At 41.3% G+C, this 23950-nt stretch overlaps 1 protein-coding gene across 1 annotated transcript in view; it reads right to left on the bottom strand.

Annotated features, from left to right (window-relative positions):
• Positions 1-23950, bottom strand: part of TMTC1 (transmembrane O-mannosyltransferase targeting cadherins 1) — a 153013-nt gene that overhangs the window by 31522 nt on the left and 97541 nt on the right. Inside the window, exon 12 of the mRNA XM_081330245.1 lies at positions 6483-6626. Within this exon, the coding sequence (XP_081186371.1) occupies positions 6483-6626 (144 nt within the window). The remainder of the gene's footprint in view (positions 1-6482; positions 6627-23950) is intronic.

Here is a 23950-nt window from a genome sequence, read left to right as displayed (position 1 = left end):
GGTGTCAGAATCCATTTATATCATATTCATAAATGGAATGTTTCAAACATTATCCCATGGATTCTGCCATCTCCCGAAGAGAAGAGAATACATGTGTATTGAACCGGCAATAGGAGAAGCCTTTTGAACTGGGGAAACAAAAGGGGGGGGGGCTAGCATCTGGTTTTTGTCATGGAAGACAGCAATAAACAGGAAGAGTCCTAAGTTCCTTTTTCCCACGAGATGGATGATACGAGAGAAAGGATGGGGGACTGACCAAATGGGGGTTAAGGGGGGTTAAACCGGGAACTCTTTATAAGGGTTTACTTCGTGGAATAATATTAAGTCCTGTCTCGTTCCTACAACCAAGCATGTCATAGTAAAGATTCTTTTTGGAATAGATTTGACTCCAAGAATTTTGTCTTCCTAAGACGTGGTTTGGGGTGGGTCCTGACACTAGGTAAGAGTCAATGGGATTCACTGGGGGCTGGACTTAGATCTCCTGTGGGAGCATAGCAACTCCAAAATGATGACACAATTGACCCCACCTTTGGTCTCAGCTAGGTCATCTACAAGACCCCTGGGGTTTTTTATGCAGCACAATAATATTTTGCACCAGCTCTATGTCTCACTGCATTATTTTTATTTTTATATAGAGAGGGGAAATAACCAGAAAATTATCACATGTTATCTCAAAACTGGGGGAAAAAACAAATATTCATTACATGTCTCCTATCAAAATATGATATCATATCAAAAACTCCCTGGCTAAAATAGAAAGCTAGAAGAATTGGGGGGGGGGGGTTGCTTTGCTTATTAAAAGAATATAGGAAGTAAGAAATATCCTATTTTGTGGGCTCAAAAACAAATCTAATGACAGTGAATAACTCTCTCTGGAATCTTATTTCATTATGAAAGATTATTATCTGGATGAATATGAAAAATTTAATCAAAAGCACACACCAGCTCAGTCCTAAATGTTCAAGCTGTCTAAACTTAATAGCAGTGCTTCCTAAACCTTTTCCTTCATTACCCCAAACCACTCATCATAAAGTCTTATCAAACTTCAAGGACCTTCCTTCAGCATCTTCGTAACCTTGAATGGTCATTGAACAAATTGTCATAACTTGAGGACTACCTGTATTCTAAAAACAATATTACTGAATGATATTTATGTCATTTGAACAAATTACCATCAGTAATTTTATTGATTTTTGTTTTATTAGGAATACTTTGGGAGATTTTTGAATATATGTTAGTATACATGGAAATCTAAAGAAATCTATGGAAATCAATTTAAATGTCTCTGTTGTGATGGTTAATGGATTTGTGGGTCATTACCCCCCCCCCCCTAAAAAAATACATTTACCCAAGTTTGAGTTACTTTATCCAGGTTTGGGAAGCACTGCCCTACAGCAACAGCTACAACATTTGGGACACCCACAAAAATGCAACCATAGCTATGTGTGTTGCATGTATTCTCTGATCATCCTTTCATTTGGTACATCATTCACAGGCTAGACTAAATAAATAGCATCATAAACACATGCATCGTAAATAGACTAGAACACAGGTCCCGAACCTTTTGGGCACTAGGGACCGGTTCCGTGGAGAAAGGTTTTTCCACGGACCTAAGAGTACGTAGTTTTGTGTGTTGCCTGCATCCCACAGATGGGGCTTTGTTTGTTTGTGTGGACTGGGTGCTGGAATGCCACAGCCCGGTACTGGTCCACGGACTAGGGGTCAGGGACCCCTGGACTAGAAGACTATTTGAACATGACACCCATTTATTTGTAAAAGAAAATGTTCTTCTGAGAAGTGCAAAAGATGCAAACTAAGTTGTTCCTGTATAGTTCAAATCTGAAGAAACAGCTGCCTGCAATCTTTTTTTTAAATCCCATTTATATCCCGCCCTTCTCCGAAGACTCAGGGCGGCTTACAATCTAAAGCACAAATCAATGTGCTTAGCAATCTGGGAGGAAGAAAACAAGGGCAATGGAATACAACTGTATTCATAAAATGTAAATGAAATCAAATTCAGCTTTTGTTCTGGCTCCGCCCATTATTTTTACAATGCAGCCTTAAAAGCTAAAAACAGCAATTAGCTGTTGAGTATCCCTGATTACATTTGTCTATGAAGGTTCTCTGTCATCCAGGTCATCGTTGTCCCAAAGATACTTTTGTCAAAAGGCAATCGGACTTTGTTTTTTCTTGAAGGCATTTCGCTTTTCATCCAAGAAACTTCTACAGTTCTGGCTAAATAGTGGAGGATGGAAGAATTTATATTCCTTGCAGTTATCTGGTTATTAGCACTCTTTCTAAGCTTTATTAAGGCACAGATAAACCTCCAAGTGCCCTCAAAGACTCTCAGAAAGAGTGCTAATGACCATATGACTGCAATGAATATAAATCCATCCTCCCTCATTCAGTCCGAACTGAAGAAGCTTCTTGGATTAGAAGCAAAACATCTTCAAGGAAAAAGTCCAGTTGTCTTTTGAAAAGCACCTTTGGGACATTATATTACATTATGACTGTAATCTGTCTATATACTACTAAAATACTCACTGTCATGACTGTTAACTTTAACTGGTACATCACAAGGTAACCATTTTTGAACCAAGGTATCTCAAATGGGCTAACTTACAAAATGTATCCAAAATCCAAGATTCATGGCTCAATGAAATTTGGGGGAAATGTGGTTGCTTCAGTATTACTGGCTGCAGTTATGCTGCTGCTATGGTCATCTGATCTTCATTTTTAATGTTCCATGACAGTTTCCCAACCAGTCTCATAATTTGTTACTCTGTTTCTCACACAGCAGTGGCCACTTACCTGTGGGGAGGGGAGGGAAGGGGAGGAGAAGAGAGATAAAGGGGAGGGGACAGAAGATTTCTGATGCTCCCTGCCAGATTCCCAGAAGGAAAGTCAGTGGGGAAGCCAGCGGGAAATGAAAAGTCTCTCTTGCTCCCACTTGTTTTTTTGCCAATCTGTGGCCATTCTGGTTTTCTGTTTAGGTAAGGAAATAGCTCTGAAATGATGACACAACTGGCAAGGGTTGTCTAGTTATTATACTGTCTGGACATTTGAAATGTTTATTATATTAACATTTATTTTCATGTAGTCAGATTACTGCCATACAAATAAATTAACGTGCCATGTGCATCTACCCCAAACTTGGATTTTTTTAAAGTCTACCTGGTATTTTAGATCCATTTTTCTATTATTGTTTAGAGAGTGGCTTGAACCAAATTATATTTGCTGCCTTCAAAAAGTAGCAAACTGTTATTGGATAAGCAGTATGATTCAAATTGGATTTCTGAATATTATTGTATTTCTCCTCAAATATTGTAGGCAAGTATACAAAGCAGTTGGTGAGCATGATTAATAGCAATTGATATTGGAGTTTAGATGATATAGCTCTATTACATGAACCTTGTATTAAAGGCTATGTATCAAGGATGATTTATCTTTTAGAAAAACATCAATATCAAAGAGTAGATAAATAAGGGAGAGCTGCACAAAGTTGCTGTTATTTAGCATAATCTAGCTGTTCATAGGAAACAATACCGATAGATAGATAGATAGATAGATAGATAGATAGATAGATAGATGATATATAGATAGATGATAGATAGATGATAGAGAGAGAGAGACAGAGAGAGGGAGGGAGGGAGAGAGGGGGGGTAATACTTGATATAATACCACAATAGGGACCAGAATTTCCAGTGTTAAGTGAGGTGGTGGTTAAGTGAATCACACCAATTGTATGACCTTTTTTGCCATGCTCATTAAGCAGTTGTTAAATAAATCATGTGGTCATTAAGTAAAACTGACTTTCCCCATTGACCTTACTAGTTAGAAGCCATCTGGAAAGTTGGCAAATGGCAATTACATGACCTCGGGGTGCTGCAACCATCATAAATACATGCTAGTTGCTAAGTATCTACATTTTGATCACGTGACCGTGGGGATGCTGCAACAGTCATGAGTCCGACAGCTGGTCATAAGTCACTTCTTTAAGTACCTTTGTAACTTCAGACAGTCATTAAATGAATGGTTGTAAGTCAAGAACAATTAGATAGATAGATAGATAGATAGATAGATAGATAGATAGATAGATAGATAGACAGACAGACAAACAGACAGATATAGATAGACAGACAGAAAGATAGAACATTAAAACATAATAAAATACTTTACTGTATCTGAGAACCATTATAATAATACACTTGCATACCTTTTTCTCTTACTTCTGTAGTTAATTCTAACATTAGCTCAGTTTTGATGTTACAAGAAAGTTCAAGCTACAGTTATCCTAATTGAAACAAGCTTTAGCGTGCTTTCCATTCTGTTTCTCATTCTTCTTGGCGTGGCAATAAGGAGATTTCACTTTCACTTTAATTCTTGATTAACTACAGTTTAGTCTTACAGCTAAACCTTAGACTGAGACAGTGGCGTAGCGTGGGGGTGCAGGGGGGGCCGGCCGCAACATCTGGGGGGGCGCCCATTAAGCTCGCCGGAGGGGGACGATTCCGCTTCGCCGAGGGTCGGAGGAGCGAGCGAGCGAGCGGGCGGAGCGTAGAAAGCAACCGCATTCGCTGCGCCCAGCCAGAGCGGGATCCCGTCCTCTCGCGGCTGCGGATCGCCTCCTTTCTCGGGTGGGGGTGGGGAGGCTTGGCGGCATCTTGCCTCCCTCTCTTTCTCCCGCCATGGCTCTCCTCTGCTTGGCTCTCAACCTGCAAGCCCGGCCCCCCTGACCCAGCTCCTGCCCCCGTCTCCTCCTTTCCCGGAGGTAAAGGTAACAACTGCAGCCGCCGCACCTGCGGCTGCTTGCTGCTGCTGCTGCTCCTCCTCCTGCCGTATTGACTCTCTGCGGCCACTCGGTTCCCCCTGCAGGAGGCGATCGGGACCGCCCCCCCGACACACGTCGCCAGCAGCGAGATTCTCCAGCCAGGCCGGTGAATCTTTGGGGCGAGGTGCCAAAGAGAAGGAGGCGGCTTGGCTTGGATAAGCAGCGTCTGGGCAGAAAATAGGTCGGGCGCCGCAGCAAGTATGAATTCCTGGGGTTCAGCCTAAGCAGGCAAAGCTGCAGGGTGGGTTGGTTGGCTTTTCCGGCTTTGGAATAACCTTGGGAAGCTGAGGCATTGTAAGTTGGAAGTCATTGTTTGTCGCCTAACATGTTGGGTCAACCCCACGCCACATGCTAAGCCATAAACCGTGGTTGGTATCCAGGGTTTAGGACAAGATGGAGAAAACTAGCCAATTGTGGGATCATAAATCTTGATGAAGCCCATCATCGCTCCATGTGATGTATGCACTCAATCTACAAACGTGGTCCAAGCCTATTCACATCTGTTGTAAGGTCATTCTCTCGTGGGGTTTATCCTGACGTCCACTAAGAGTGGAACAAACATGCCCCATTAACCATTTTCAACGCCATGTCCTCTCTTTGTTTCATCCTAAATCACAGCTGAGGCACCTTAAAGTTGCCTTGTTTCAGTTTTAAACTAGCATTTTCCCTCTTCTCCAGAGACCCTTTTTTGCCTTGAACCTAACTCAGGGGTAGGCAACCTTGGCTCTTTTATGACTCATGGACTTCAACTCCCAGAATTCCTGAGCTAGTGGAAGAGACTTGAGTGCTAAAATCCACAGGTTAGGGGGCGCAAATTACTTGCCTTGCCCCGGGTGCTGACAACCCACGCTACGCCACTGGACTGAGATTAATCTTAGCAATGGTTTATTGTTAAATCTCATAATCCATAATGTAGGTTGACTTGTTTCAATCAAATAGTAAGTTGTGATTCTCACCCATCACAATGGAAAATAGTTTACTGCAGTGCCCCAAATATCTAACTGGCTGTGTTCACACTAAGCCATACAGATAACATTAAGTCAAAAACTCAAGCAAGGCACTCTGAAACAATGGAAGGGACCAAGGAAGGACTTAGTTTCTGCATTACAAAAGCTAAACAGTTGCCCAGTTAGACCTCCATTGGATTGGTTCTCTCTTTCTCTCACACACTCTCTCCCTCACTCTCTCTCTCTCAGAGCCATAGTAATTAAATGTTGGGTGAGGGTTCTGGTATTTCCTTGGCCTTGAAAACCAGCTGGGTGACTTTGGCCAGTTATTCTGTCTCTACTGTAGACTGGGAAATTGAAAAACTTTCTGAATTGGACCAGTGTGGTGGATTATATATACTATATATGAATGCATGCATGGAGAAACACATACATGGCAGTTTGGTGCAGTGGTTAAAGGTGCCTGGATAGAAACCAGGAGACTATGAGTTCTAGTCCCACCTTAGGCATGTAGCCAGCTGGGACACTTGGGGTCTCTCTCAGTCCTAGGAAGAAGGCAAAGGGCAAACCACTTCTGAAATCTTGCCAGAGAAATTGCAGAGACTTGTCTAGGCAGTTATCAGACTGACTTGAAAGCAGCAAAATTGTATATAGCTGTATCTCAACTGTAATTGTATAATACTTGAAGGAGTCCGGAAACCTACTTGAGAAGATTTCCAAGATTGAAGAGGACTCTATTGTGCTGAGGATTCAGCTGGAGAGCTTTACTGTAGTATTCCTTTGCTTGTGCCACATCTTTGGTCAGCGTCCCAAGGTTGTTGAGGGCACTTGCATGACGTGGATATAGTCTGTTGAGCAAAAAAAAATATAATCAGATCATCTTACTGAATACAAAAAAAATCCAAACCATTTCATGTTCGTTGCTTCTTATTAGACCTTCCTATGACATGGTTTAATTCTTTCATTTCTTCCTGAAGACTTGGGACTATCAGGGAACAGCAACAAGCCCTGATTTGAAGGCCTTCATCAATCAGTGGGGCTGACCCATGGCCTGTGGGTTAAAAAAACACATCCATGGAATGTTGCCTTCCTCTCAAAGTGTGGCAGGGAGAATTCTGTACTGGGTGGCAGAACAGACAGATGCTGAGCCCTCTTTCGTTGGACTGTACCCCCAAATCAAGGAAGGGAAACATCTGGAACCCATGGGGGAAAGGCTCCAGGAGGAAAAAATAGGGTTCTGCTCCCCACCCTGCCCCACTTCTCTGACTGCAGTTTCCCAGAGGGAAGTGATAAGCATTCTTCCTGTCCCATCTCACCTTTTTTACTTATGAATGTGAAGAGCACAGTCTTTGTTCCCGTAAACAATATCAGCGTTTAAACAGAGTGCATTTAATCTTACGGGGGTTTTTTTGTTTGGATTTTTAATAAAATACAGACTTCCAGTTTGCAGTCTTTCTTACAAAGCCCATGTGTAGGTTCAAACACACCAGTATAATATATATATATATACAGTATATATATATATATATATATACAGTATATATATATACAGTATATATATATATATATATATATATATATATATATATATATATATATATATATATGTGTGTGTGTGTGTGTGTGTGTGTCGTTGGAAATGGCAACCATCTGCAAGCAATATCTCTTCTGCTATGCATCTCATTAACCACCAAGTCCTCCTCGCTTCACCTAATCAAGCGCCAACTACTACATTATTTATGAAAGAAAATGAATTTCATTAAATTCTCACTAGGGCCGCCAGATTCTATTTTTTTAAAAAAAAATATATTGTTACCATCTTTCCAAAATTCTAGGCATTTTTACAAAAAATAGCCTTTCCTTCATAGTTATATAAAAAACCTGAAAGCTGATTCCAATTGCCAAAAAAAGGGAGGAGAGAGAGAGGGGGGGGGAAGAGAGAGAGAGAGAACGGAAGTACCGTAATACTTTAGATTAAGTTTGGCTTTGAGTTTTGTTTAAATAAGAAGCCGGATGTTTTTTGGAGATCAGATAAATTATTCAAAAACTCCTTCAACAGTGCCTCTTCAGTAGTCAGAACCCATTTAGATAGCTCGGCTTTGAAAACTTACTGCCTTCCCTTCTATTCCCCAGAAATATTATTAGATTATCCTGATTCCTAGTGAGTCTATAACAAAGTCTTCAGGAAGTGGAAACACCTGTCTGGTCTTGGAAGCTAAGCAGAGTCAGGTATGGTTAACTTCTTGGGTGGAAGATATCCTGTGAAAATCAGAGCTATAATTAAAGAAAGCTATGAAAAGCTACAGTAACACTGCTGTCAGCAAAACTGGTAGGAACCACCTTGCTTAGAAGAAGTCTTCAACTATGACATAATAAGATCAGAGTTTTTAAAAAGAATTGCAAAAGATTAATTATAGCTTCAATACAAAAATAGAAGGCAGAAATGGATTTCAAGAGAAATATAACCAATCTTTTCTTTTGAGACACATTTTTATAAATATTCTTGAACTTTGAGCCTCACTGGTTGTCCCAGTTATTTGAGTGACACCAAGACAATTCAATATACAACTAAAAACACATGAGAAAAAAAATGGAAGGGGGAATTTTCTACCTGATGCTACATTCTGTCTTTCAGTAAGAAGGTCAGTTTACAAGGAAACTCAGTAAATTGAAATGGCTGCACAATCAGCAAAGTCAAGGCCTATGGGGACTAAAGCCCAGATTCTATGCTGAGACCAAAATCCAAAAGAGTTATTTACAAGGTCATCAGTTTCAGAGGCTGTTTTAGAGTCCAACAGGTTTTTAAAGGTGGACTCTGAAGCTGGTAGAAATCATCAGTGCAGAAATTAAATCAAACTGAATGAAAGAATAAGCTGGGGTAGAAAGTTCTAACAGGTGCCAACAACTCAGGTAGGAAATTACAAATGGAAGAGGTCCAGAAGGCATTTACAGACATTGTTGTCTTCCTATTAAAGGGCACACAGGTGCCACCTGTCATCCCTCTCAATCCTCATGAAATAAATGTTCTTGTAGAGGGGGGCACAAAGAGACTGTTTAATTTTTGAGCCTCAGTATAGTCCAAATCTCTCCTCCAAGATACTAGCCTAGACAAGAGATTCAGAGAGAAACAAAGGAGAGATCATAACATTAGTTCAGAGCTTGCCTGTTCCCAACAGATGGCTTGTGTGATTCTGTTCACACTAGCAAAAAGGAGAGGTAACATCTCCACCTGTTTGTATTTTGGGCTCTATTTTTTTAGCTAACAAACCTAGAATCAGACACTGCATTTTCTTTTGGTCTGTAATTTGTCTATGATGAGCAATATAGCATATTTTTTTAAAAAAAAGTAAACAGCACGAGAATTCCAGGAGTTAGCTGTGGTGATCAGTGGCTGCTCTATGTTCCCAGAAACAGGGCCACAATTTTGACATCACACTTTGCCAAAATAGCTTATAGTTTATAGTGTTCACTCTGTGTGGAAAGTTGGAATCCTATTGCACCAGGTTACATTATGCTGAATGATAATTCAACCTATCAGCATTTTGATTCTACGAACATCTCCAGTGTTTCTCAACCTTGGCAGCTTGAAGATGGGTGGACATCAACTCCCAGAATTCGTCAGCCAGCTATATGCTGGCTGGGGAATTCTGGGTTGAAGTCCACACATCTTCAAGCTGCTAAAGTTGAGAAATTCTGATCTAGAATATTCACAGACAGTTTGGAAACCAACCCACAAGCTCAGAGAACAAACCTTCACCCTCATCCTACACCCAAGCAACAGATATTCACCACTACTGTATTGCAAAGCTATGTTCCTTAATAACTCTAACTAAACTCATCATTTTTCTTTCTGACCCATCACACATGGCCAGTCAGCAAGAATAAAGTTTTTTCTCCTATTTATTCCACAATCTTGGCAGCTTGAAAATGTGTGGACTTCAACTCCCAGAATTCCTGGCTGGGGAATTCTGGGAGCTGAAGTCCACACATCAAGTTGCCAAGTTTGAGAAACACTGTCCTATCAAGTCATAAAAGTACAAACACTTCTGCAGAAATGGGATAAGATGAAGGCCCATTTCAATGTATCCGTTTATAAAATATATGGTCAAGCAGATCATTTAAAATGGTTGAACATTTGCAAGAGTGGGAAAGTGGGAGTCTTGTGCTGTCCTTCCAAGACAAGGAAGAAATCCAAGATAAGTATATTATGTCAGATGTTCCCAACTTATCAAACCATAGTTTCCTTAACCATAGTTTATTAAATAAATCATAACTGAATGAAGCAAAACATTAGACCACTTGCATGCTACAATGGCTGGGGTTTCACTGTTCATAAGCCCAAAGTAAATAAGATAATATGGTTGAATATGATGGACAAACCCCATCTACACATGTCAGGATTTATATTAAGCAGTAGGTGAATACACTTCGCTTCCTGTGTTCTGTGAAACCAGTCACCTGTGGTTATAAGCTATGAATGATAAAAAAAAACTACAATCTATAAGTATATGCACAGGAAAAAAAGAAACAAGCAGAAAAAGGATGAGAAATTTCTGTAATGTTCTGTTCATCACAAGTTTCTCCAAAGCCAAAGAGAAGGCCTGCCCTAAGGAGCTCATTAAATGGTCTATGTCAAAAGCTCATGGAATTGCTTACCTCCTGGAACTTTTTCTTTATTGCTGTATCTATTTAAGAAAATGCAGCTCTTTTGCTCATTTCTGGATTGATTGATGGCTACGAATGTTCCTGACACAGCATTATAGTGACTGTAGCCAAACTCCAGGGAGATTTGGCTCTTTATACAGGAAGAGTGTAAATGGCTGATAACCTGAGCCAACGAGTTATAGCTAAATTCTATCATTTATCCCAGAATTGAAAATACACAGAATGTTGGTGTGTTTGCATCAATATACTGTAGGTATGTAAGAGAGATGAAATTCCACAAGCTATTGCAATTTTTTTTTGGCTAGAGATAGAAGAGATACATCATCTTCTGCTTCAATTATTTGGAACAAGGCTGTATATTGGAGCAAGGAAAATATGTGGAAATTGCATAAGCAAAACCATATCTCAACATTTGCACAAAGATACTCTTTCATACATTTTTAATTAGCATAACCAAACATCTTTACTTCAAACCTTCACCAGGTTTAGCTTAGTGATATTTTAAGGTTACAATTCTAGACCTCATAATGATCTAGAATCATAGAATTCTATGACTCTATGATTCTAGATCATTATGAAGTTTAGAATTGCATCTTTAAAACATCACATTGTGCTCCAAGCAAAAGTAAAGTATTTTATTTATCTAATTTATATAGTTGCCCATTTCACAAGCAAGCAACTCTGGGCAGCATACAACAAAACTAAAACAGTATTTAACATCATTACCATTAACAAATATAAAAGCATTAAAAAGCTGTAAAAGAACAAAGGAAACAGCCCGTAAACAATCCTGGGTTGCTTTACGTGCCATTCCAAGCCTGAGCCATTCAAAACAAACCTCATTTAAACCAACAACCGTACATTAATTCTTTTGACAATGTTTACCATATCTGGGCTTCATCATGGTTATGACTCACATGGACCATTTATTTAACTGTTTACAGTATTAGGAAAGCCATTCCAATGGTAAATTTGAACATGTTAGGGTAGTTGGATAGGGCATGTTACATTATGTTTTCCCCTTTAAAACCAAATAACCTGGGCTGTTTGCTGTTAAATGCCTGACTGCCTTTAGCACGTTTAGTATTTTTTTCTAAACAAAAATTAGCAGGATTATAGTGTGCATTGAAAACAGATTCTCTGTACTGGAGTCCCAAAGACAACATTGTCCTCCACAGCTACAATTAAATTCAGGAGGAAAGTTTCATTGGATCAGTGGCATTTCTTCATTCAATTGTACAGGTAGACCTTGAGTTACGACCTTAACGATCATAAGTTGTCCATCGTGATCATAAGTTGTGACAATCGTAAAAGGGGTCACCCATGTGACTGACCCAATTTTACAACCATTTTTGCAGTTGTTAACCAATTGTTTGCTATGGGGCATTTTTGCTAAAAACCAGAAGTAACTTTTGCCAATTCTTTTGCCAAAAATGTCAAAAATGAGAATACATGATGCAGGGCACTGCAAATGGCCATAAATGAAAACCAGCTGCTGAATGCCCAAAGTACAGTCACATGATCATGGGTGTGGAGGGGAGGCATCAGAACTTTGAATCCAGTCCTAGTGGGGTTCGTCATAATTTCAGTCACTAAGTGACCAGTCATAAGTTGAGGTCTACCTGTAGTGGTTTCAGATTACTTTTGTACAAAGGCCATAGGACATAGGTTTTTTTTTTAAAAAAAATATCCTCCTCCTAATATTTATCATACTCACACACTTACCACTTCTAAGAAAAAAAACAACCCAACCGCATTAGAAAAATAAAAATATGCTTCACAAATACTTTTAATTTTAATTTTAATTTAATTTAATAATATTTCTATACCGCCCTTCTCCCGAAGGACTCAGGGCGGTGAACAGGGCAAGAATAAAAATACAGGATTACAAAAGTTAAAAAATAATTAAATACATGCCCATATACTAAAAATACATCTTAAAACCCCAGTAAAATGACAATAACAACCCCCCCCAGTCCCCTCATCAGGCCAGGCCAGCTTGTTCAAAAAGGTATGTTTTTAGCTCGCGGCGAAAGGAGCAAAGATCGGGTGCCGTCCGGAGCTCCACCAGTAGCTGATTCCATAGCTCCGGGGCGCCCACAGAGAAGGATCTCCCCCTGGGGGCCACCAATCGACATTCTCTGACCAGTGGCACCCTGAGGAGACCCTCTCTGTGGGAACGCACAGGGCGGAGGGAAGTTGATGCCGGCAGCAGGTGTTCCCTAAGGTACTCCGGCCCCCTGCCATGTAGGGCTTTGAACACCAGTACTAGTACCTTGAATCTCACCCGGAAGACAACTGGTAACCAATGCAGCTCACGGAGCAGAGGTGTGACATGGGAGTATCGGGAGACTCCCAACACAACTCTCGCGGCTGCATTCTGTACCAGTTGGAGCTTCCGGGTGGTCCTCAAGGGCAGCCCCATGTAGAGAGCGTTGCAGTAGTCTAGTCGAGAGGTCACGAGCGCGTGAGTGACCGTGCATAGATCATCCCGGCTTAGATAGGGCCGCAACTGGCGCACCAGGCGAACCTGGGCGAAAGCCCCCCTAGTCACAGCCCCTATGTGGTCTTCCAAGGTGAGCCGTGAATCTAGGAGGACTCCCAAGTTGCGAGCCCTATCTACGGGGGGTAATAGTTCACCCCCCATAGAGAGAGGTGGAATATCCAAATCAACCCGGGATGAAGGTATGCAAAGCCACTCAGTCTTGTCGGGGTTGAGTTGAAGTCTGTTCCTCCCCATCCAGACCCGAACCGCCTCCAGGCAATGGGACATCACGTTGAGGGCATCACTGGGGTGGTTTGGGGTCAAAAGGAAAAGTTGGGTATCATCAGCATACTGATGATACCCAACTCCAAAACCACGAATGATCTCACCCAGCGGTTTCATATAGATGTTGAACAGGAGAGGCGAGAGGACCGACCCCTGAGGAACTCCACAAACGAGAGACCTCGCGGTCGACCTCTGCCCCCCTGCCAACACCGACTGCGAACGTCCCTGGAGATAGGAGGAGAACCACTGTAAGACCGTGCCTCCCACTCCCAATCCCCTGAGACGCCGCAGCAAGATACCATGGTCGATGGTATCGAAAGCCGCTGAGAGGTCTAATAGGACTAGAACAGAGGAATGTCCCCTGTCCCAAGCCCTCCAGAGATCATTCACCAGCGCGACCAATGCCGTCTCCGTGCTGTGCCCGGGCCTGAAACCCGATTGGTACGGGTCTAGATAATCCGCTTCATCCAGGACCAGAGGGAGCTGATGCGCCACCACACTCTCAACAACCTTCGCAAGAAAGCGAAGGTTGGAGACGGGACGAAAGTTGTTCAATACAGCTGGGTCCAAGGCAGGCTTCTTGAGGAGAGGCCTCACCACCGCCTCTTTCAAGACGGCGGGGAAGCTACCCTCGTTCAAAGAAGCCGATATAACTGCCTGGAACCAGCTGCGTGTCCTCTCCCGGGCTGCATAAACCAGCCAGGAAGGGCACGGGTCCAATAAACATGTGGTGGAGCTTAGCCTCCCCATGATCCTGTCCACTTCCTCCGGAGTCACAGAATAAAACTCCTCCCAGGTAATATCGACAAGACCGCCCGCGTCCTGCTTGCCAGACTCTGCCCAGTCAGAGTCCAGACTGGTCCGAATCCGAGCGATTTTGTCCGACAGATGTTGGTTAAACTCCTCGGCACGACCCTGCAAGGGTTCTTCCCTTACCTCTTGATTCAGGAGGGAGCGAGTCACCCTAAACAGGGCGGCCGGGCGATTATCTGCGGACGCGATAAGGGTGGCAAAGTGGTTAGACCTCGCCTCCCTTATCGCAGCGAGATAAGACCTAGTATAGGCTCTTAGTCGCAATCGGTCGGATTCGGATCGGCTGGATCTCCAACTGCTCTCTAGGCCCCGTCTCCGACGCTTCATCTCCCGGAGCTCCACGGAGAACCATGGAGCTCGGCGGGATCTGCACTGGGTCAGGGGCCGCAGGGGTACAACTCGGTCAAGAGCCTCAGTGGCTGCCCTTTCCCAGGCTTCCACTAAGGCATCTGCCGAGCTGTGAGCAAGGGAGGCAGGTGGGGACCCCAGCGCCGCCTGGAACCTCTGGGGATCCATTAAGCGTCTGGGGCGGTACCATTTAATTGGTTCCACACACCCACGGTGGGGGGTGGCAAAATGGAAGACCAGCCGCAGGAGATGATGATCGGTCCATGACAGGGGCATAACAATTGGGGAGCCCCCACCAAGATCATCTAACCACCGTCCAGATAAGAAAACTAGGTCCAGGGTGTGGCCTCCCTCATGAGTCGGTCCCAAAATTTTGCCTATTCTTTGTAGCTAAAGAACCAGAATAGATGGGAGACACCATAATTGCTGTAGGATCCAATATTTGACCATAATTGCTGTTCCTATATGTCAAACCACATCTTATAGAACCATGGCTTTTTGAATAAACCACAATGTTCTAAGATGGCGGCGCCTGGAATGGCTGCGGCTGCATTGGCTCTTGAAGGTGAATAGTTTTGGGAGGGATAGTAAGGGCTATAGGCCACATGATCAGGAAGATTTTAATGTGTTTGAGCAACATGGTGGAACTAAGGTAACATATGACATACGACCGACAATCTTTGCTGGCCTGGCAAGTTTCTAGTTGTTTTGAAACTGTTGGTGAGACCGTTAAAAGTCGTTGGCGCTGTTTGAATTTGTTCTACCAGCAGCAAGATCTGACTGCTGGCCCAGTGATGGATTCTACTGCAAATCAGGGCTGTTTCCAGAGGAGGCAGAGGACCTGGAGCTTATGGGGCGAAGGAACTGGATGAGGCTGTCGGCAGGCCCAGAGGAAGAGAGAGAGGCTTTTGGAGGAGTTGGTGGCGGCGGCAGCAGCGTGCTCCAGGGGCGAAAAGAAGCAAGGCCTCTTTAAGGAAAGGATGGAAGAGTCAGGATCAGAAAAAGGAAAGAAGGCGAGGTTGTCAGAATACAAGCTAACTTGAGGGCTAATCCACATGGAGCCCCATTTCCATCTGTCCTGTTTGCCATCGTTCACTCCCTACAGACTAAAATGGACAATGTGAAATTTGAGCGGGCCCCAAACAAGGAGTATATATCGGAGGTGGTGACCCTTTGAGAGCTGTATGCAACGAAATTTCATTTTGATGTATGCCGATTGGTGTACATTCAAAGTGACAATAAAGTTATCATCATCATCATCAATGGCTCCTTTTGTGCCATGTGCAGTGCAAGCCAACTCCATTATGATTTGGCACACAATGCTGTGCACCTAATCTTTTAGCTCCTTTAGCCAGGCACAATCTGCATGGATCATATGAGCCCCTTGACATCCTCACCCAAATAATCCAATTGCATCCAATTTGGATTATCTCACTGGAGTAGTGTCCACAATGACACCCTGTGGCTTGCTTGTACCTATCAATGGAGAGATTTCTTTGCATCGCCTGACCAAAAAAAAAAAACTACCCTGAAAAAGCCAACAATGATAAAACTAGGATTTGATTATGGACATGTCTGCATGCAAAACACGCGGGTTTGGTCCATCTCCAGCACTGAAGAATGACCACGAAAGCAAGACCACAGACAACCAGAGAAACAGACTCTGCAAGGGCGAACAATAGAAAGCAAAATAAATTTTGCGGACTAGAAAACCTGAACATCAAAGAGAAGAAAGAGTGCGTATGTGTACATTTTAATAAGACAGACTCTAATAGGCCATTAAGCATAGTACCAGAAACTAAATACCCCAATTTTCTTGCTGTAGCTCCCACATATTAATACACCCATGTAGCAATAATAAGCTGTACTTTATTTCCTGCAAGATTAACATTCTTTGATATTCCTTCCAGCTAGATGTCTCGTGGAAAGCACAATTCTGCTTTAATGGCAAATATTTAAAAATTAAACATCTGGGGATAAACGTCAACTCTCCATAATCACCAGTCTCTTGCAACATCAAGGATCTTACTTTTTCTGTTGATTTCCCTAAAAACACTTCTGCCAAACAGCATGACTTTTTTCCCTGGCTCCAACATGATTGGAACGCTTCCAAAGATCTCTGTTGTAGCAATTTATCTTTATTGCTTTGCTGCAAGTATGCTTAAAGGTTTTTAAACATTATCACCATTCCAGAATATCAATCGCTTGTGAACTCTGGTTTAGATACCGCTCAGTTTGCATTCCCCAAAAGAATGACCCTTTCAAGCTAAGGTTAATGTCCTCCATCTGTGCTTGGCACAAAGAAAAGAATTTCTGCCCAGACAAATAGAGAAGTTTATTTTATTTTGCTTATGACCGCCTCCCCTGTGGCTTCTGGCTGTGGAAATGGCCAGCTTTCTGGCTGCAATTTACAATAGGGCTGATATAGGCATCAACGCATCATTTTGGACCCACCTTTTTCCTTTGGAAATACCCTGCTTGAGAGTCACTGCTGAGCAAAATAGATTTTTCTTCTGTGAAGGAAGCTTGAAGATTCTTACTGTGATTTTTTTAAAGATGGAATTTTTATACCTATTATAATTCTCTCTCTCTCTCTCATATATATATATATCTGTGTGTGTGTGTGTGTGTGTGTGTGTGTGTGTGTAAATTTTTTTTGGATTGCTAACAAAGAATTAAAGGGAGACTGATATGCATTTCAAACTTATTTGTTCTCATCAGTCAGCCACACCCTTCTGAAATTCAAACCTGGGCTGATTGCACATTAGGCAATTGTTTTAACCCCTAGGCCACAGGCTCGCTCTCTCTCTCCTTGTTAGCTGAGAAGCAAGGGAGATATGAGTTAAATGTTTGTTAAGTATTTAGATTACCTTGCTAGGCCCCAAACATGGGACAAATCTTATTTCCTGTTTCAGCCTAACCCAAGGCCGTCCACAGGCAGTGGTCACAGTAGTGACAGCTCATATTTGTGTATGAGCTGACTGATGAGAACAAATAAGTTTGAAATGCATATCAGTCTCCCTTTAATTCTTTGTTAGCAATCCCAAAAAAAATACACAAATATGAGCTGTCACTACTGTGACCACTGCCTGTGGATGGCCTTGGGTTAGGCTGAAACAGGAAATTAGATTTGTCCCATGTTTGGGGCCTAGCAAGGTAATCTAAATATTTAAGAAACATTTTTATATACATATACATATACATATACATATGCATATACATATACATATACATATACATATACATATACATAATATACATATACATATACATATACATACATACATACATACATACATATATTTATATATTCTTAACCGTCCATCTCCTTTGGATGTCAAACCACTTTGATGCTCTTTTCAAGTAAACAAAGTAAATATAACATGGAGGTACGACAAATCATGCTCAAATCAAGGGAGAGTTTACATTTTAAAAATTATGTTAATGTTTTACAAATGTATGTTAATATGTTAATGTCATCTTTCCTTCTACCTCTCTTACATTGTCTAAAATTCCTGCCAAAACTCAAATTATACACACAGGAACCAAAGCATATTGACTGTGTTGGCTATGGTAAAGAGGTAACAAGGTTTATATGGCACCATCCAACATTGCCTTGTTCAGTCATCGTTGAAAATTTATCTAAACAAGGCTTCCCTAAGAGCTGTCCAAATCTATAGTAGCCACCATTCTGCATTTGATAATACTGGAATTCAGTGTCAAGCTTTTGCTTCTATAAAAGAACTGCACTTTTTTCTACTTATCATGTAAATTTTTGTTTATCAGAACCCAGAAAAAGGGAAGTGGTATCACCTACAGGATGATCTCAGCTTGTTTTTTATTGTTCACAGAGCACTGCACTCTGGATATCAAGTTAATTCATTTCTCCTATTATTTCATGACTTACCTCCCTGCCCTTTCTCCCACATAGAATTGATATATAGTAGCGATTTTTTAAAATTTGGCAGCTTTTAAGATGCATGGACATCAACTCCTAGAATTCCCGTGCCAGTTGAAGTCTACCCATCTTAAAATTGCCAAGTTTGAAAAACTGTCCTACAGCACAGATAGGTGTTACTAATTTTTCTGGGCTTCTGAGCTGAGATGCAATTATAAAAACATGTCAGGGGCATGCATAGAAAACCTCTTAGGGGTGGACTTCACCACTGACAAAAAAAAATCTAACTAGAGGGGGAGCATAACCAGTCACAAACCACTATTTACCAACATGTCCCATTTTCCTATTTGTCTCAACCTTACATTTTTCTCCCTGAATTTATTTCTGTGCTGGTCACCATGGAAAATATATAGGCCTGAGATCCTGAGTCTTTCAAGGCCAAGAGATGCATTTGGAATTTTAAAGACATGTCATGGTGTTCCAATAAAAAGGCTGGAGCAGGGGCTTCCCAAAATGGTTGCTATGAGGGACATCTCCATGTGCAAAGCCCCAGAAAGTTATATGCCCCCTTTCTTTAGCCTCCTGCCCCGTAGGAACCCCCCCAATACACACATACACCCTTGCTTTCCTTTATATTTTTTTCTGGGCAAGACAACATGGTCATTTCCAAGCAAAGCACTGGCTAACTATCCTCCACTTTCATTTTCTAAAAATACCTTATGGTTATCTAGTTGCCTATTATCAAAGAGACAAGTGCCAAAGATTTTTTAGCAGCAAGAAGAGCAATGCCCTAACATGAAACCATGTCTAGTTTTGCCCACCTGAATTGCTGGAGTTGAAAAGATGACAGATGTGATCACAACTTAATTTCATGTTGCCAAGCAACCAGAAATCCCTTAGTGTAGCTAGCAGCAACTTTAGAAGATTCACTGCCAGTCCTTCATACCTGCAAAAGTGCTCTGAAAAGAGCTTTGCTCTCCAGTCTACACACCTAATGAGGCTTAATTAATCCTCCTAGCAAATCAATCCTAAAAAACAACCTTCTTTATAATTAAAGCTCTTCCCAGCCACTTGATGCTTATGGAGTTGGGGGAGGGGGGAGAAAGGGAGAAGAAAGTCTCTGACAGCAATTACTGGGTGCTTAGCCTAATTCCCAAACAAATTGACTGAACTTAAGTGCCAGTTGAAGAGGGCTGCATCTTCCTGTCTAGAGATAATAGAGAGATTGCATTCTGCAAGAGTAAGAGTTCAATAAAAAAACCTGCTAACTGTCTCCCAGTTATTATTTTTGTCTATATTGGACCATGGAATGGGAAAACATGCCAGGGCCAACTCACCACATGGGACAACTCAACAAATACAAAAGTTAAATGAATTTCGACAGAACCGTGGCCAATAATCATAAAATAAAGTCTAACCAGAAATACAAGAGTTAAAATAATTTTGAAGAAAACATGGTCACCAATAACAAAAGATCCTGAATGAAATGATTACTACAGCATTGAATTACCCTGCAGCGAGTTGTCCTGTGGTGAATTGACTGTGGCGAGTTGACTGTGGTGAGTTGTCCTTGACTCATTGGGCCATACTTACATCTATAATAATGTCTCTCAACCTTAGCAAATTTAAGATGTGTGGAGTTTGACTCCCAAGCTTCCTTATCAAAATTTAAATGTCCAGGTCTAACTTGAAGGGTAAAAGTAGAACATCCTGATGTGCATTTCTCTGCCTCCTAGTCAGTAAAAATACAAGAATAAATGCCATAATGCACCAAGTTACCTGAAGACAGCTGACAAAAATGGTATTATAACCAAGGGCCAGCTCCGAATTTATTACGTCCTTGGGAGCTTATAATGCCAAAGAAGGGAGTGCTACAAGGAATTGGTGAGAAGGATAACACGTGGCAAAACCAGTTATGCAGAGACCTTGCCCCTCGGTTACAATCTGTCTCCAAATTGGTTCCATTCTGCTTAATACCCCAAGGGAAGGCAGTGGCTACCCATTCCATGCAGGGGCCTCATGCTAAAGTCAGTGAAGCAGGGCAAGACTAAGTTTCTTGTAGGTTTTACTTTAATGCAATTTGCATTAATCAAATTCAGACCCTGTGAGTCTGTCCCATATTTCCCTTTTTGTTGTGTATGTTTAAAACTTTGGCATTTTGGAATGCTGAAAAGGTGGCTGAAAGATGGCCCAGGCTGTGGGTACAATAAGCTCTGCCAGAAACATCAGAGAGCAAGTTGGTCAAATCTTTTCAAGATGCTTTTTTCCCTAGAAGAGCAAAGGTAGAGATTCCGTGGTTGGGCTTTGATGTGAGAAAAGAAAATCAGATTTTCTTATGCAAAGTTTATTACATGAATCATAACTTGGTTCATGTAGAGGTAGTCCTTGTTATCTAGCATTGCTTTCATGGGAAACAACATAGATAGATAGATAGATAGATAGATAGATAGATAGATAGATAGATAGATAGATAGATAGATAGATAGATAGATAGATAGATAGACAGACAGACAGACAGACAGACACAGTAGATAGGGTTATGATAGATAGATAGATAGATAGATAGATAGATAGATAGATAGATAGATAGATAGATAGATAGATGGATGGATGGATGGATGGATGGATGGATGGATGGATGGATGGATGGACGGACGGACGGATGCACGGACAGACATAGTTACAGTAAATAGATAGAGTTACAGTAGCTAGACAGATAGGGATAGATAGATAGATAGATAGATAGATAGATAGATAGATAGATAGATAGATAGATAGATAGATAGATAGATAGTGTTCTGTTCCAGCCTACGACTGGCCCTGTTTGTGTATCAGGGACAACCCCTTTTTCCTTTTTACAGTCAATAGGCTGGAAAAACCCAACCCAAATTTATTTACAGTTCAAACAAAAAAGCAATAGAATAAATGAATCAAAATATCAAATAAGAGTTAAACAGAAGTAACAAGAACAGGCCAGGACTCTCTCAGAATGTCTTCAAATGGTTGCCTTCAGCAACCAGACCCACCCACACCTTCCCCTTTTATTATCAGTCCCAAGGCGTGGCTTCTCACTGCCTTCTCCTCCTCTCACTGAGTTGCCTCATTGATTTTCTCTGCTCTGCTATGCTGGATTGCCTTCTGCTTCTAGCATCTCTGAACAGATTCAGCTGTGACTCTTCTAAGTCAGACACCTCATGCTCACACAGCTGGGCCTCATGAGGAACATGACTGGAGGGGCCAGGCTGAGAGTCCTGCAGTGCATCAGAACCTCCCTCCGATACCAAAGGCTCTCCAAACCCCTCCTCCTCCTCCTCAGATTCATTGGACTCAGCTGCTGGGAGCACAGGCTGACACTGAATCACAACAGATAGATAGATAGATAGATAGATAGATAGATAGATAGATAGATAGATAGATAGATAGATAGATAGATAGACAGACAGACAGACAGACAGACAGACAGACAGACAGACAGACAGACAGACATAGTTACAGTGGATGGATAGATAGACAGACAGATAGACACAGATAGACAGATATAGTTACGATAGATATAGATAGATAGATAGATAGATAGATAGATAGATAGATAGATAGATAGATAGACAGACAGACAGACAGACAGACAGACAGACAGACATAGTTACAGTGGATGGATAGACAGACAGATAGACACAGATAGACAGATATAGTTACGATAGATAGATAGATAGATAGATAGATAGATAGATAGATAGATAGATAGATAGATAGATAGATAGATAGATATACAGACAGACAGACAGACAGACAGGAGATACACACACACACACACACAGAGGGGATGTGTGCAGGTAGCCCTCCACATAGGACCACAACTGGAACCAGAATTTCCATATAATAAGCAAGGTGAATCACACCCAATGATTAAGTGAATCACACCCAATTTTATGATCTTTTTTACCATGTTTGTTAAGCAAATCACTGCAGTTAAGTGAATCATGTGGTCATTAGGAGAATCCAGCTTCCCCACTGACTCTGCTTCTTGGAAGCTGGCTGTGAAGGTGCAAAGGGGGATCCCATGTTTCTGGGACAGGGCTACCGATGTAAATACATGCCAACAGCTAAGCACCCAGATTTTGATCACGTGACTGTAGAGATGCTGCAATGGTTGTACGTGTGAGGACTGACTGTCAGTACCTTTTTCCAGTGCTGCTATAATTTAAATGGTTGTTAAATGCATGATTGTAAGTCAAGGACTTCCTGCGCGCAAACATAAATTATGATTTACAAAATCCACAATGGCTGTATTAAAATAATCCACTATGCTAAAATCAAATTACATTACAGCTTTTCACAACATGTGCAAGAGATCTGTTGGAGCTGAAAAATTATTTTCAGCCAACTTTGAATAGGTAAATGGACTAAAGAAAAATGTTTCCCCCTCTTTTCTTTCTCAATCTCTTTTGTGCTGATGTTAGTTTTCTGTTTCCAATGCAATACATTCATACGTTTCATTTGCCCACAAAGCATTCTCTAAAGAAACATAAAAATACCCACTGGTAATGATTATGCATGTTGATAGCATTATATATGTATTTATGCAACCAGAACCGCAAAGCCTTGCCAATATGTTATATTTAAACATAAACATCCTCTTACCAGGCTAGTTGTAAACTTGACATCCTTTGACAATAAGCATGGAGATTATGACAAGGAAGTGCATTAATCCTAAACTCTCTCCAAAGGAATGCATGAACTCCAATCCAGAAAGTAAAAATATCTGGGAATTAATTGATCAACTGGATAATTTAAAGGAAATATTCATCTGTATCTCATCTGCCGTTGTCAAATTACTCAAGACAAGAGGTGGACACTATATCCTTCAGCACTCAAATTATTCAAAGCTAAAACAATAGAACAAAATTTTTAGGGTGCCCAGCTAGACCCCCTTCTGCAACTTTGTACTCATTAGAACTTGTTCAATTCAAATTTCTAAGCTTGATACTTCAGATCTCAAAATGTGTGTCTAAAGCAACTCTAGAGATTTGAGATAGGCCTCATGAAAGTGGAAATTAAAGAGTTATATGCAGCCCCAAACTTCCCTTCAATTTTGCAACCTGGATAAATCAGCCCTATGTCCCAGCTATCAGGCTGTTGTCGTTTTTTTCTTTTTTTTTTATTGAAAAGTTTTAAAATACAGTTTTCCTTTAAAAAACCCCCCTTCCCCCTCCCTGCTCCCCCCCCTACCTCCCCCCAACCTCCCTCCCTGCTCCCCTCCCTCCATCCCCCCCTCCCCCCCCGACTTCCCAGAGCTAAATACAAGGTATATATCTATAAAAAGGCAATCATAAACAACCATATACTACCCACTATAAAATCAAAAATCCATTACTCTCTAGCTTATATAGGATAAGACACACCTTAACAATATTAACTATATATAAAAAACTAGAATAAAGAAGAAAAAAAAAACGAAAGAAGACTTATTCGAATGCTACATAAAACTTCTTAACCCTATACTTGTTCTGGATAAACTCAATCCATTTTCTCCATTCCATAATATAGCGTTCTTGCGAATGATCTTTCAAATAGGCCGAAATCTTCGCCATCTCTGCCAGGTCGGAAACCTTTAAAGTCCACTCTTCTATGGTCGGCAGTTCCTCTTTCTTCCAATACTGGCCTATCAAAAGTCTTGC

Source organism: Vipera berus (assembly GCF_964194415.1).
Source record: "Vipera berus genome assembly, chromosome: 6".
NCBI classification, from domain to species: Eukaryota; Metazoa; Chordata; class Lepidosauria; order Squamata; family Viperidae; genus Vipera; species Vipera berus.
The sequence above is the reverse complement of the archived record's forward strand: the minus strand, read 5'-3'. Positions and strand labels throughout refer to the sequence as shown.